Raw genomic sequence first — 16,662 nt, 5'->3', positions numbered from 1 at the left:
CATGTATTTATATCTCCATGTTTCTACTCTCTCTCCTCTCAATAAGTGACCGGGGGCGTCACTCTTCAGCTTAGCCAATCACTTCGCTCTATTCCCAAGAGCCTATCATAGCGTGCCGTCAAACCCTTTAAACTCTGCTCTTTCCCCTCTGACAGCTGTCATTTCAGGTGACTCAACGCAACCCTCCTCCACCCATTTTCACCTCCCGTCCCTCCGAATCCAGGGTCAAGCTAAACCACTCCTCCTCAGACCGACCCAACTATCCATTCACCACCACCAGGGTCTAGACCCCGGGGGGGTTTCATCGGATCGGTTCTACCCTCCCGAATGATACTTCCTGCACAACGGGGCCTAATTGCCGAAACTACTGTCACATTCATTTGTGTATCTGCGCATTAAATATGTATCATCACATAAAAACCGTCTCTCCTGATTGAAGTGAAGTGAAGTGAGTGAGTGAGTGAGTGAGTGAGTGAGTGAGTGAGTGAGTGAGTCTGCTGACATTTATATGTTCATGCCAAGACGCTGATTTTCAAGAACAATGTCACTCACGACTAGGAGATGAATGCAAATGTGATGCATGCATGACAGATTTGACAGTATACATTAAGTGTCACATCACTTGTATATACATTAAGAATATTCAAATTAGCTTTAGATATTATTACAAGGATGAATTTGATTATGAGTCTTGTCATTATGCGCCCTCTCAAGGCTCCAGCTGTACCTTTCACTTTATGTTAATCTGGCCTTTAGACATGTCTGTGAAATGCAATTGTGTAGATAATATATGCATGACATTTGAAAACAGACAGAGTTGACACTTTACATTTGCTTTCACTAATTGATGCCTGAAAACTGAACCCAATCCAAACACAGTGCCAATGCCAGCTAGAGTGTTTTGTTTTTATCAGCAAAAAAAAAGAAACTAATAGTCTCTCATACAGTATAGCTAAATGTGTGAGGTTTTCCATTTCAGCTTTGATTGAAATATGTGTTTGTTGTCACTCCAACATCTACATTCATGTTTTACAGGAGTAGCAGACATTTTTGCCAGAAACTGTAAGAAAAAGCAATCATACCCAGCCAGCTTTTTCAGGAAAAACGTTAGCCTTAGAAAATATATAATCAAAGAAATGGTAGACACAGCAGAGCCTTTGACCTGGTAGCAATACAAAGATGGTCTGATGCATTTCCTTTTCCAAGATCAGCAGTTCTGCCCGAAAATAACTGAAATATTATGAATGATGAACAAGAACTGAGAAATTAAACCTTAAAAACATTTGTAAAAGAAGGCGCTGTCCAATATTTATGACTTTTCAACTATGGTAGTACTAGTTGTAGAAAGTAGTTTAACCTTTGCTTAAAAACCTGCTCCACTAATGGAAGAAAGATTTGGATACCTATTTAAGTAAAACAAATGATAACCAATATTTAAAAATACTACTGCACCAAAAACAGTGCCATCAGTAAAAAGGGAACCTGTTGTTGTAGCTGGTCGAGGCAGAGCTAGTTTTAAACACATTATACTCAGTCCAGTGGTTCCCAATGGAGGAGTCAGACCCCCTCTAAAGGGTCACAAAATAAATGTAAGGGGTCGTGGGACGATTGGTTGGAGAGGTTGGATGAAAAACAACAGAACAAAAATGTCTCCAACACAAATTGCTATTGGCTTTTCTCTACTTGTTGCTCTTTTGTAATTATTAACTAATTGCACCATTTTGAGTCTTGAACAGTTCTTTAAAATGAAACCATCTGAGAAGTATGGATGGGAAATTAGTATTTGGGGGACCTAACAACTGGTGACACGTTTTTACAGGCAAAAAAACATTGGGACTTAATGGTTGAATCTTGAATAATGCACAAGCTTATATTTGTTCAAGTCGAATATTGTCAGATGAATGTCGTGGTGTAAATAATATACAAAATTCTCTCTGAGATGTGGATAGAAGTTTAAATATCCAAATATCTAAATACCCAAGCAAAGTTCTTTAAAAATGTACAAATGCACATTAAGTAGCCTACCCTCCAACCCTGTGACCTGATCTATAAAAAGATAGCCCCATTTAATTCAGAAAGTGTCTGATCTGGGACTCTCACTGTGAGCTTCATTGAATCTTTGACCTCTATTTAAAAAATGCTTGCAATCAAACCTCAATTTCCACATCAGATATAATATAACCACGCTCTCTGTTTGGATATGAGTGGTGCAAACCTGCCTTGTGCACCTGCCTGCCTCTACACTGCGGTCACAACACCTGGAGAGTGAAAGGAAAAGAGAGGAAAGCAGCTGGGGTAAAGATGGAGTAGTTGGCCGCTGCGCCTTTAAGACTGCATGTGGTCTCGCGGCTCCCATGGCAGGCTGTGTAGGTGCACGCTTTCAAAGTTTGACTGGGAATAGCCGGGGAACAGTGGAGGCGGCATCGGGAACAGGAAATCTGCATCTGGAGAGGGGAGAGCACCGCAGCTCGCGTGGGAGGGTCCGGCTCCGGCGATAAGAACAATGGGAGAGATGGCTAAGCGGATTTTCGATGTGTAAATGTGAAACAGAAGGTGAATGTAACGCAGTGTTCGCTGGAAGAAGGGACCCCCGGCTGCCCCCCTCAGCCGAGCCATGCCGCTCGTATTCCGCACGCTGTTGTTCGGCTTTGTAACGCTGCTCGTTGTGGTTCTCATAATAGACGATATTGCAGAAGTGGAGGAAGAAACTGCGTAAGTAACACACCGTAATTTACCTATGCTTTGTGTTTGTATGAGTGTGTAAATGTGTGTGGCCATTGTTTTCTTGTCCAGCAGGTTGTCTTCCTCACAGGAACTCGAAAGTGATAGTGGTGGACATGAGTAAAATGAATGAGCTTATCTTTATGGAATTTAAGTTTGGAGTTGAATGTGGACTATGTGGTTTCTACATTTGTAACACTTGGGTGCAGCAGTAGCAGCTGTTCCCGGGGACAGCAGCCTGCCCAGGCAGGGTCTCCAAGGATTTGGCTATTTGTCTTGTCGCAGACTGCATGCGGGATAGGATACATTTACACTAGAGAGTAGAGTGTGTAGTGTGTAACAGAGAAATGGGAGAGAGGAAAAACAGAGGGGGGATAGAGCATAAAGAGAGGAGGGGGCAACGGTAACAAAAGACGCTTTGCTCTTTTTCGTTTCAATTTCAGACTTTGAAATGTTGAGCAGTGCAGCAGATTTATTTCCAGTCACACAGATGCCCCACTTGCATTTGACCCACAAGAACATGGGTGCTCAATTTAGCACTCCAAATACTTCTGTAAAACAACAACCAAACCTCGACGGTGCAACATCACCCTCCTCATCATTATCATCACTGCTTTAAGATGCTGTGCTACCTGAATGGCAACATCGACTTCTTTCATGTCTCTGTGAAGCTTTTTAATTCTCACATCTCCCTTGCAGCAAGAGCATTTTGTTTTGAATGCAATTACCCGGCTGTGGCTTACGTTGTAATGAGGTCATATTGGTTTGAGATTCGCAGTGGGAGAAGAACCAGAACCAATTCAACTTCTGCATAAATGCAGCTTAACTAAATTATATCAATACATTTAAAGCCACCAGGATTGTGAAACGAGCCCAGCCGTCTGTCAGAGCAGCGTTCATCTGTTTCAGCTTCTCTCTCCTTCAAGAAAAACAGCCAGCTTGTCAGGATTTCATGGACACGTGACCAAGGTCATGGTTGTAAAACAGTCTGATCTGAATGCACATACAGAATGTTGACTGTAAATTCTTTTTTCCTGGTGTATTCAACAATCCTGTAAAAAGATTGCTCACTTCCCCATGAAAAGAAAACCTCCATTCAGTAGTATAATGGGGCTCCATTAGGGTCACATTTCCCTTCATTACATCAGCAAAGGCCTACAGTGGATGCTTAGAAATACCTTGATGCATGCTTTCTAACAAGCATTCTGTCTTAAAAGGCGGAAGTACTGTACGCTTGCGATGAATACAGTAAGTGTATTATAGTTACAGGATATGGTTACAAGAAGGGTTTGAATCATCAGTCCATTATCAACCCAAGCTCCAAGCTACAGGACGTGATTCATAATTCAATCTAAATCCTCTCTTTTTCTGTCTAGAAATCCTGGACATTTGAAGAAGATGAACTTGCATCGGGCCATCCCTAAACCACATAGGTCTGAAATCTAATTATTTATCTCAATTTGTTTTTTTAATGCCTTTGCAGCTTTGACAGTAAGTCATTCGTTACTTTTTTTCAGCAAGATGGCAGCTGCTATAATCACTGTGTTGGCATCCATATGTTAACAAAAACATCTGCCATACCAATACATCTAAATAAAACTGCTGTACTTTAAGTAAAATCCTCCCATTTGATATAAATTATCCTAACTGTTGTTAAAGCACAATCAAGAAAAGTCTATTCTGATTATGTGTACTGTTGGAGGAAATAATCAGATCATTTGAACATTGCATGATCTATGTAAGCATTACCAGTAAAAGTGCTGAATAACTACGTATATATCAAGGTTTTGTTGCTAAGATCTATTCAAAGTACTCAATATGCACTAGATGTCCTCGAAGAGTGTTATATTATGTATTCAAAATCTTGCTGAGCAATGTCTGTGTTAGTGGCTAAATCTAAAAAATAATTGCAGTGCAAAAAATACACTTATATAATAGAGTAGGCATTTGCATAAAATAGTTCTGCTGTTTTTTACTTTTAAATGTCGGAAAAAGGACCCGACATGTGTGCTTGAGTAAATGTAGGTCTTCTCAGTTACATTTCACAACTATTTTTATAAACTAAAATCACGAATTTCACATAGGGTGCTATATTCTGACCCTAAATACCGATAGATCACCCTTAAATTGGGGGGAAAAAGGGAAGACATCGCACACTATATTGACCATTAACCAAGACTTTTAGTTTCTTATCTTATCGCTTTTAAGATCTACAGTAGTGTGTATAACGTGACTCTCTGTTCTCAATTAGAAAGGCCACGGCACATGTCGATCCGACTGCTGTGACGAGAGTGAGCAAAGATGTAAAGCCTGTTGGTCCAAGCTACAATCACACTGCCAAGCTTTCTTCAAACAACTGGACTTTTAACAAGACGCTCTCCAACCTCATCAGGCAGGCTAATCACTCTCTACAATTATCTCCACGTATTTTCACACTCTACTAAGAAGAGTCTTTCGTAACCAGTGTTTATTTTCTGTTTTCACAGAAAGAATATTCTAAGATTTCTGGATCCAGAGAGAGACATCTCTATTCTGAAGGGTACACTGAAGCCGGGAGATATCATCCACTATGTGTTTGATCGCCACAGCACCACAAACATCTCAGAAAATCTCTACCGTCTTTTGCCAACTGTATCCCCTATGAAGAACCAACATCACAAGCGCTGCGCCATTGTGGGGAACTCAGGGATCCTGCTGAACAGCAGCTGTGGGCCCGAAATCGACTCCCACGACTTTGTTATCAGGTACTTTTTATTTCACAGAAACGGCATAAGTGATTTCAGGGTTGGAAGTCCTCCAATTAAAATAACTCAGAGAACATGCAAGTCAAAGTAGGCCGTATTTGAAATGGATTAGCACATTAGTTTCTGTTATAGGTTTATCTCACTTTACTTCGAGTGTAATTCACATTGGAATGATAATCACTTCCTGAAGCTCTTAGTTTAATTCAGGTTCAGAGTTTGTGCTTCCACAGCAGGAAATGTATTAATTGGTCTTTCGAAAAAGCTGTCAAAGTCGGGATGAGAGCAATTAAATGTGTGATTATACATCAAACCGACATTTTGAAGAGCATTTTCAACCAGCAGAAGACACACTGTGCACTCTCTGCAGTCACAAAGTGGGTTGTTTATCATTATTAATTTGTCATCGGAGGTAAATTAATTAGCATGGGGTTATTTTATAATGGAAGATGCAAAAACCAAGTATTCTGGTTGGGTTTCCGATTACAGATAGTAATAATCCAAAAAATAATGCAGGAGATGTGGAGACTGTGAGTCACTTCCTCTAATAAATCAATGACTTTAATGTTACATAAATGGAGCAGGAAGTATCTATCAGTGGTAGCACCTTGTGGAGCTGATCAATAGTTGAATAGGGCTCAAAGTTCTTTTATGTCCCTTTTTTATTCTTAAATTGATTCTGTTGCCACCACATCTTGTCTTCCCTAAGTGCTGCAATGTTATGCTGATTTCTAGACCACAGCAGCATGACAATAACACCGGGGCATGGCGGTAATGCTTGGTTAAAGGCAGACAACAGGAAATGTGGCATTTTGAGAAGCTGAGGAATTTGCTCTGGCATTCGTGTATCAGATAGGAAGATAAGGCCTCATCTAAATATAGCTCTCTGCCTATGCTGGGTATCCACAAAGTAGGTTGACAGTATTTTGGGTAATATGTTATATTAGTTCAGCGTTTTGATAAAATCATTGAATAATTTTCGACAGAGCTATTTGTCTGACCTTTCAAAATGGAGTCCGCTGATGTTTCATACTTGTCATGTTTTCCATTGCTTGGCATCTTTGAACCCAGTCTGGATATGAGCTGTTATAGCATATTTACAGAAAGCTTTAAAAGCACATCCATGCATTCTTTATTTACTTTCCTTTAACTAAATAATGTTGTGTTCTCGACTTCTTTTTAAACTAAACAAACTTTTAAAAAAAAAACGATTATCTGAGTGTTCTGGAGATGCATTGTTCTCACAAAACAGTTTCCACAAGTGTGTAAATTAAAACATGTTTAGTCATTAAATCAAGTGCTCTTGGTTTGTCTTCCTGCCACACTGCAGATAATAGAAATGCTTCCCAGTGAATATAAGTAATTACCTGCTTTATTTTTCTGTTATTTATTTTGAGGCCAAGGTTAACATCAACAAAGTGCTGTGCTGCTTTTTCTGCCAAACACAGTTTTATTTCTGCTATTTTACTCTTAGTAGAAATACATGATGGGCAGCTTGAAGACAAAAACAGATGGCATAAAAAAGTGTCTTTGTAAGATGTGAGCTGCTGAAAGATTAAGATTTGTGTATGGATGTCTGAGGTAGCATTGACAGCTTGAAGTCTCTGTAATCAGCTCATGAAATGAATGGCCTATCACAGTATTGGTGGTCCATATCATTCATGTCCTTGCTTTCTTTTTATTAAGCTCACTTGTCAATCAGGTGACTGTGAAGATCATATACATGTATGATTCTCATCATATGCATATTTATCAAACCATATACATGAATGTTTCTCGTTTCTCATGTCGTGTTTTGGACGTAATATGGTCTTTGTTTACATTAGCAAGCATCGCTAACACTCAGAGCTAACCTGTACTGGAGAGAATACATGCGTAAAAAAGCAGGACATTTAAAAAAAAAGGAACTCACCTTGTGGTAAACCCGCAAGAGAAAAAGCATTTGAGCTTTTTGAACATTCTTGATGTGGTTTGGAACATGATGGCGTTTAATCACGGAAGAATTTAACTGTATCTGCCGGGTAATTCCGAGTAGGCATTAGCTCCCCCCCTCCTCTTTTTTTTTTTTTTTCAAGCTAAGGACCCAAAATCAGCGTTTCTCTAACAGGGCTGGAATAGAAGGACATGAGGCACGGCTAGAATGTGTGATCTGTTTGGTATTTTGAGCAAAACACATCATAGACATGTTTTTATATATTTTTCTATATCTGAGACCCATAATATATGCCTAAAAATAGCATGATAGGAGACCTTTAATGTGTCGCCCATCTGTACATGTCTTAAATATTTCAAGGTGATACCAGCCATGAGCAAACATCTGTTGAATTATTTTTTTATTAAATGATTCCACTACACGTCACAAGCTGTCTCAGTATGTGTGTTGAAACTAATACAATTTAAAGGTATCATTTTTAGTGTTACCTTTTCAAATAACTTTCTTATATCTTTCTTATAAAACTTTTAATGAGTAGTAGCAGTATGCTAGTTGAGTGCTGAGTTGGGTCCTTATTATAGTCCTATACATAATTAAGAAACATGACTTGATGTTTGCAGATGTGTCTGCTAGAAAACCTCAAGCAAAATAAACTAGATCATGTGCAACTAGACGAAGGGAAAATGTTCTCATTAGCTGACACTGAAACCCAGTGACATGTGTTCTCCTTGTCCTAAGGTGTAACCTGGCTCCAGTGGATGAGTTCTCGCAGGACGTGGGCCGGCGGACTAACCTGGTGACCATGAACCCTTCAGTGGTGCAGCGGGCCTTCCAGGACCTGGTGAGCGAGGAGTGGAGGGACCGCTTCCTTCAGCGTCTCCAGAGCCTCAGCGGCAGTGTGCTGTGGATCCCAGCCTTCATGGCCAAGGGGGGGGAGGAGCGCGTGGAGTGGGCCCTTCGTCTCATCCTGTCTCACACCGTGGACGTGCGCACCGCCTTCCCCTCGCTGCGCCTTCTCCACGCCGTCAGAGGGTAAGAGTGCTGCTTCTTTAAAGAACACCTGTGAGCAGCATAATGATGGGGTGGATAACACTAATCTATAGTCCGGACCGGGTGGCTATACTTAAACAGAGCATTAAGGCAGATCTCAAGGGCAGGATGATACTCAGTCTGTCTTCACTCAGTGTGCACCTGAAGGCGTTCTACATAATCTTGTCTCGTCTTGATCAAGTGTGAAATGTGTCTTAGTGCGTTTCATTTTTAAAACTAATGACATAGTTAAAGCAGACATGCCAGTCTCTCGTGAAGTTAGGTCTATGTCTCTTTCTAAACTAATAGTTCAACATTTTGGAAAATTCAATTATTTGCTTTCCTATGGAGAGTTAGGTGATAAGGTTGATAAGATGTTCCCAAATTGGGAAAATGTTGCCTCTTCTTTTTTTTTCTCTTGTCTCTTTGTCTCTTATGTGTGTGTCACAATCTTGAAAATCTGAATGTTATCAAGAAAAAAATTAACCTCATGGTGGACCTAGAGGTAGAGTTAGAGGATCACAAAAGTCGGTAGGGTTCATCATCCGGGAACCATTAATGTCCATAGAAAATGTCCTAACAATTCATTTAATTACATTTTTGTTGAGATTTTTCAGTGTGTTGAACAAAGAACAAACACGTGCTTTTTCAAGGGAAATACATGCTTTGACCATTTCTTGTTGATTAACAGCAGGGTGACTTCCTGGAGTGCTGTCGTCATGGTGAGGTTACCAGGCAAACAGCCGAGAAGCTAGATAAGACTGCTGAGCGGACCGATAAACTGTTGTTCATCATGGTATCGATTCTCTCATTTAACTCTCAGCAGGAAAGCAAATAAGCACATTTACTGAAATAGAGGCTTTGTTCCCTCAGGGTCTGACCACAGTGCCCTGGTTCATTCTCAGCTTTTATGCATTGATTTTGATTGATTTGCTGCTAACATTTATGAATCTGCTCTATGAAGAGATCAATTGCCGTAAGCTTAAATTATGTTCAAAATGTTGCTCCAAATCGTGTTTTTTAGATAATGTTGCTGAAAAGCAGAGATAATGAGTAATGCTGTTTAACGGTGATATAACAGGCTATTATTTGTGTGGATTTATTTTAGAACTGGATTTTTCTTGGGTAATATTTTTGCATATCTTTTCAGATACAGCCTCTACTGCCTTCAGGCTGTTATAAATTCCCTCTGTGCAATTTTTGTTGCTTTTCTGCTTCTCTGTCGTCACAACCACACTCTGTTCGGGAGCTTTGTTAAAAGCCTAACAGCCACTGATGGTCAGTGACCAAATTATGCCATTTTGTATGCTTCAACTAACCCTCAGTAAGGGGTTGAACTGGGACGTTATTTGTGTAATTAACAGTCTGTTTAATTAGTGTTTTACAAGAGAAGATGGTTAGCCTGAAAGATTTGTTTGAGATGAAACTCCCTTTTTCCTTTTAATGGTGGGATCGGATAATTGCTACCCCTCGCCTACCTCCTCTTCTCAGTAACTTTAGATCTCCATCATGTGCAGTGAAGGACAATAGATCTGTTCGTATTAACTCCACGTAAATGCCACATCAGAGCATTTGACAGATAATTGGAATGTCTCCTCTGCTTGTTAAAAATCTGATCACATGCTGTAGTGTTGGTTAGACTGTAAACCTGGCCTGTGGACACGAATGTCTTTTAAATAGTACGACCTCTGAATCTCAACACGACCTTCCACACTAACAGAGTGCACAGCCAGAGGGGGCAGAAAAGCCCTTGAGGCTGGGGCAATGGGCAAGTGACTTGAACAGAAAAGGAAGTTGGGGCAAGTGAGAGTCTGACCGCCTCCCCCTGAAGCTGCTCCTGAAGGCAGCATGTGGTAACTCGCTGTCAAAGGAGGTCTAGGTCACATAAAGTAGAATAATGCCACTAGTGTGTGCACTTGGTTTAATATGTTTCAAAACATATCCACCTGAACAAGTAATTACATTTCATTTGTTATTTTATTCTAAGAAGTAAAACCACTGCAAATGTGGTTAGTTATATCCCTTTTTTCACAATGTAATTTCCATCATTGCAGTAGTTTGTTTTTCTGAACAGTTGTTTTGTTTCCGGCGCAGATGGCTGCACTAGACTCAAGATTTTGTGCTAGGAAATGTGTTTAATTATCCTTCTTTTTAACTGTGGAAAGAAGAATAGGGCAGCAATAAATAATTGCTGTTGTCAATCTTCAAAAATGTAAATACTTAAATCCAAACGCGTATCTTCAGATTGTTTAATTTTCAACTGCAAAGCACATCACCTCTAAGTGGTATAAAACAAATAAAAAAAAAAAATTGATTTCAAAAGCAAGAACCAGAGAATAATAGGAGGTTTTTTTTCTTGTGAAATTGCTGAACCAATTAAGTTTCTATAAAAAAATATGCCTATGAATTAATCAGCCAACTATTTCAGCATTTTCTCTAAATAAATAACTTTCTGAAACATCATACTAAATGATGTTAAGGATATTTTTGCAGTGCAGCAAATACAAGACGGAAAAAAAGGTTATTTATTGATATCTGTGAGCAGCCAGTCCTTGAAGCTCAGATGTCTACAGCAGAGAAACATATCCGGCGTGCTCTACATTTCTACTTGCCTGACTTCTTAGGATTCAGCTCCACAGTGCGTGCTCTGGCATACTGCGTATCTGGATTAATATCAATACCCGGAGGGAGGAGGGTCTGACTGAAGGAGATAAGTGTTGCTTCAGAGTGAATACTGACTTTAGTGTGCTACCTGAAAAAGAAGCTCTGGAGACCTTGGACATATCTTTCCTTTTTGCTTTATTTCTAGGAGTTATCGCATGCAGCTAAACGCATATTTTATGTTTCTGTGTACAGGTACTGGCTCACCAATCATGTCCACATCAAGCGTCCGACCACTGGGCTCCTCATGTACACAATGGCCACTCGCTTCTGTGATGAGATCCATCTGTACGGCTTCTGGCCCTTCTCACACGACCCGCAGGGTAAACCGGTGAAATACCACTACTACGATACTCTGAAGTACGAGTATACGTCCAGCTCCAGCCCTCACACCATGCCTCTGGAGTTCAGGACCCTGAGCGCGTTGCACAGACAGGGGGCGCTGCGGCTCCACACTGGAACCTGTGACGCCGACAGGAGACCAGAAGGAGCTCCAGAGCAAGTAGCTGACAACACATCTCCATGGAAACCACTTTAAGCAGACTTTGTGAAAAAGTGTTCTTGTTACGGTACTTTTTTGAAACTTGAATTAAGATATTTTCAGTAATTGGAATGAACTTTTTTCTATCTAAAGAAGTGACTTCTTACTTACCTCTTACTGATGTGTTTTACCTCATGAGATTTCTATGGCAACCTTTCAAAATAATGAGTCCCATTTTCTGTAGGTATTTTGTTGTCTTGAAACAACATTTGAAAAGGCCTCCCACGTTTTTACTATTGTGATAAATAGGAATTGAGAACACAATTTTGTTTTTCAAATTTGGTCATGAAAAGCCATCGGTAAATATATTCCATATTAATAATATTCCCAGTTTATGATATGAAAGGTCCCCATTAAGGGTGTGTATAATTAACCCATCATGTCAACATAATGAAGAGCTGCTGAATGAATGGCTCTTGTAAGGCACTTTTTGGGCCACAAGATGGAAGCACTTCATAATCAGGGAGAAGGATGATAGAAAAATGTTGGTCAACTGTTCAAACTTTTTATTTTATTTTATAAATAACCTTCAACTTGTGATGAGACATTTTACTCTGAGGACATTTACGCTTTTGTAGCTTGTAAAATACCGTCAGTGGTGTTCACAGTGAAACAGGTCATTCATAAGCAAACAACTCCAAGAGTCTAGTCAACCAGAACTGCCGTGTGATAGAGTTGGGTTACCTTGAGAGCCGAATGAAGGAGTGAAGCATGAGGAAATGTATTCAGCTTCTGTGAGGATAAAGAGGGAGTGCCAGCTGTTCACATACGATTGTTTACACAGACTCAGCCGGAAGTAAACTCGCTTTGTAAACTCTTCTCAAACAACATAAGCCCTGTTTCTGCACTGGAAATGTTAATAGGTTGTAGCTGTGTGTTGGTACTAAGAAGAGCTTAGCTTATTTCATGAATGTATTGGTGATATTCTTACAAATGCTGTAGGAAATAAGCCCTATATTGTGCTTTAAATACATTTCTAGTAACTGTTAGCAGAAGTTCCAGTGCACTGAGAGGAGTTGATAACTTGTATGCCTTCATTATTTTTTAATAATGTATGAATTATACATGTATTGTGTGTTACTGTTTAGGGCTAGTATCTCAACCATTATAGATTGATACAGATATTTGTGGATTTTAGGATTGCCAGTATTTAGTGCCTATAATCAATTAATTGGATGATTTAAAATTGAAGAATTAAAAATGTTCAGGGTTTATCTAACTTATTTTTGACATGATAAGATAGATGTAAAAAACGAACTTACATTACTTTTAATAGTGTTACTCACCACTGAAACCCAGCTATGATTGACAAAAATAAACAAAGAAAGCTCATTTGATTGTAGACTTGTTCAGTAGTTGTGATCAGGTAAGAAACGCAATTTGTTTATTTTAAGAACAATACCAGACTAATTTGTCAGTCAATAAGTTGAATGCTAGTTAGGGTTATATTTTTGTAATTTAAAGCTCCACCTTTTGTCTTTATACTGGGCTTTTTGCCAAACACTATTTTCTGCATCAAATTGCCTCTTTTAATACAAATTAACAGAAGTATTCAAATGATTCCACAAGCTCTACACAAGCAGCAGGACATGCGCTGCCAGCCATGTGATCTGTCTGTAATAGTGTTGTTTTGACAGGATGCGCTTATTGACTTCATGTTGGCCAATGGAGCGAGTAAAGTTAAGAATATACACGAAAGTTGTACTAGCGATGTGAGCAGTCTGAGGCAATGAAAGGCCCGTTTGTGAAGGCTGGTCTGAGATCAACAAAAATAGAAACATTCTGTGACCAATACAATTAGGTTAATTATCCCAGAATCTGGACTTTGCCACAGATAGAAAACGTTCTACTTGAGGGGATTCTTCTTTATAGTTGTATCTTGTAGCTTAACTTTAGTCATGTAGCTTTACCATATATTAGTATTTGTTCAATGTACAAATTCCAGCAACAAAATATTAACTTTTGCATGTTTTGTCTTGATGCATACCACTTGACTATATTTAAACTATTCAGTATGACTTGAGAAAACTTGAATGATGTTATGACAAAAATGAATGTACTTTTCTGTGTCAGAAAACACACAGAAGATCAGAATGGAAAGAAATAACACTTAATACGATTTAACACTTCAAAGGAAGCAGTTTTATTTCAATAGTGTTTCAAAGAAATGGAAACCAAGGATACAGCTGTGGGTACACATAATATCTGTGTCAAAAACCAAACGGGGACTTGAATTCAATAAACTTCCAAAACAGTTTGAACATTTAACTTGTTTTGGTTTAAATGTGGGATTAGAGCAATTAGATACAGTCTTCAAATAGCTACCACAATGACGTTAATTCATTTTACAACCGGAACTGTCTGTAGCAGATCATTCAGTTCTAATAAAAGTACAGAAATAGCATCTTCAGACGAGCAGGGTTTTTCCACAATTACACGCACAACTAAAGATAAAATAATAGACGGTGACAAGATGGAGGAGGATAACTGTTCAAGGGTGATAGTCCCCTGAGACACACTAATGGAGCTGCAGTTTACTCCACATACAGTAAAAAACATACATGAAACAATATCGAAAATAACAGTGGTCATATAATCTGATGGAAACCACAGGAAATAGCCAGCATTCTGTTAAAGGACATGATATAAATTACATGATCGAAAGTTTGAATCACTTTCAAAAACCGAATCATACATTCACACACACGCCATATCACTTGTATCCAGTCTTCTGTACATGTCAACAAGGAAATAAAAATACAAAACGTTCTTTCTCCCGGAAAGAAAATGCAGTACGAGTCGGGCATTGCAGTTTTTTTGTTAACTATGGTTGGAGGTCATTCAGAAGCAGCTGCAGCCGTATGCCATTTTGCACTATCAAATAACAGTTTGGATTAAAAACAGAAGGTCACCTACAACACCCACACTCACATTTGAAGAAACCTAATCTAGGTGCACTCTGCTACGTAGTTGCTGTAATTACATTTAGGGCACAAACACAGACCAGTTTGTGAACATGACGGCTATTTATTTTCTGCCCCTTATACGAGATTCTTGGTTGATTATTGTGTATTTGAATTAAAGATATAACAACCTCAATGTTTTCATTTTTTATAGTGAATACTTATCAATAAAATCAATGTTAAAGGTAAAATTTCCTCAACACTTTTTCTCAAAGCCAGTTGAAGAAACTGTTTCTACCAGAGTCCATTTGGCACAGGGAATGTACTCTTAAGGGGGAAAAGACGGAGTGCTTTTCAGGTTAGACATTACAAGAGTCAGTGGGCCATTAATTGCCATTCTTGAGGGAGACTTTCCATTATACTTTACTAGCGCCTCGTCTACTATTTTAAACAGATACCAGATTCTGGGGATACTTTTAAATTGAAATAACATTGTTTTGGTTTAGAAAAAAAGACACTGGGTGCATGTAAATACTGTTACTACATCTCTGCGTTGTTTTAAACCTGTTGGGATTGTTCAGTGGTTGCTAAATTGAATGACGTCACTTGACTGAACATACCCAATCACATAACAGATTACTCCATCACATTCATATAGCAAATGGACGTTTTCCATTAACACCTTACAAAATACCCTGACTATATTATTTGAGATTTCTTATCAAATTTCTACATCTTAAAATACGCAAAACTTCAGCTAAGATAGCAGCAAAACAGGACAACACATGGTAAAAAAATATACGCTTACTCCATACATAAGGACAGACTGCCGTCCACAGTATATGCACATTTAAGTGGTTAGTAGATAGAAATATATTTGGTATGAAAGTTTAGTTAAAAATATCCATTATAGAATATCAATAGATTCTTCCTAGTGTGCAAATGCTTGAATAAAGTATTCTCTGCACATTATTTGTTAACATTTTATGCATCATCTGATGGTTATAATATAGGAGGATTATATTTTCAAAGCAGACGTTGGATCCTAAACTCCTCAGACCAACACAATGTAGCTCAAGTGTCAAAATGAAATGACTTTAAAATGTTTTCTCCAGGTAATTTCCACGTTTTTATAAAGACGATTATTAAATGACTGTTGAGAAAAAGTCACAAAATTAAGCACTCTGATCTCTAATATCAAAAAGTATTGTGCAGGTTATTTGTGCCACATGATAGAAGCGTCAGTGAAGCAGCATACTATGATATCCATGCGGCTCCAGTTCTTTAACACAGATAAAAGCCATGCACAAGCAGCATATGAAGTTGCTGATTTGATAAGACTTGAACAGCACAAACATACAGACAATCACTTGAGTTGTTCCAGGCAAAACAGGAGTTATCCAATGTTGATAGCCATGCCGGCATTCACCTGAAAAAAAATAACTCTGTTACTTTACATATTTGAATACGTTTTTACAATACATATGATTACGTGGAAATCATTTAGCCTGCTGTTTCCAGTCTGACTAGGAATTCAGGAATGTCAGGTAAACAGGACGTCATATCTCCCTTTCAGGAAGTGTTTGTGTGTTAAAGAACAATGGAAAGAACGGAAGGGTGAAACCTTATATCAACATTAGATGAACTAAAACAATAGTTTTTCAAAATAGTGTTTCTTCAAGAGAAGCAAGCAGGAAGTACACATTTAATGTATACTTTTGAAATTCCCATACTATCAGTGTGGTTTTTAATAACAATCCTTTACCTCAAATGTTTGTGAGCATTATAAAAGTGCTATAGATAGTCCAAAAAAAGCTGTAAGACACTCCTATATCTGTTTTAGTAGCATATGCTTACTCACTTGGCTGAAAAGGTGGTGCCACAAAGCAGCTTTTATTAATCAAAAGAGTTTGGCGGAGAGCTTTACATAGGGAAATCAACTTTAAAACACGTCATGGCTAGTACAACTGAGTAAAACTAAGATGAGCAAAAGCAGGCAATTAAATAGTACAAAAGTACTGTACTGTTCAGTTTTTACACTAATCTTTGAACTTGAATAGGTTTTATATAGTCCAACCCTTACAAAGAAACACTTTGACTTGAGAGACATATTCTGTACAGATACATTTCGGT

The 16,662-nt window shown here is 38.6% G+C and overlaps 1 protein-coding gene across 1 annotated transcript; it reads left to right on the top strand.

Annotated features, from left to right (window-relative positions):
• Positions 1-2,300: 2,300 nt before the first annotated feature.
• st8sia2 (ST8 alpha-N-acetyl-neuraminide alpha-2,8-sialyltransferase 2) lies at positions 2,301-14,725 on the top strand. The gene is given in 7 exon segments (XM_034084693.2): positions 2,301-2,712; positions 4,098-4,154; positions 4,973-5,113; positions 5,208-5,465; positions 8,134-8,427; positions 11,281-11,568; positions 11,570-14,725. Coding segments are annotated over 7 exon segments (1,158 nt in total). The 5' UTR covers positions 2,301-2,614; the 3' UTR covers positions 11,592-14,725.
• The last annotated feature ends 1,937 nt before the right edge of the window (positions 14,726-16,662 follow it).

Source organism: Pseudochaenichthys georgianus, chromosome 6 (genome assembly GCF_902827115.2).
Source record: "Pseudochaenichthys georgianus chromosome 6, fPseGeo1.2, whole genome shotgun sequence".
NCBI classification, from domain to species: Eukaryota; Metazoa; Chordata; class Actinopteri; order Perciformes; family Channichthyidae; genus Pseudochaenichthys; species Pseudochaenichthys georgianus.
This window is presented reverse-complemented; position numbering and strand designations above follow the sequence as displayed.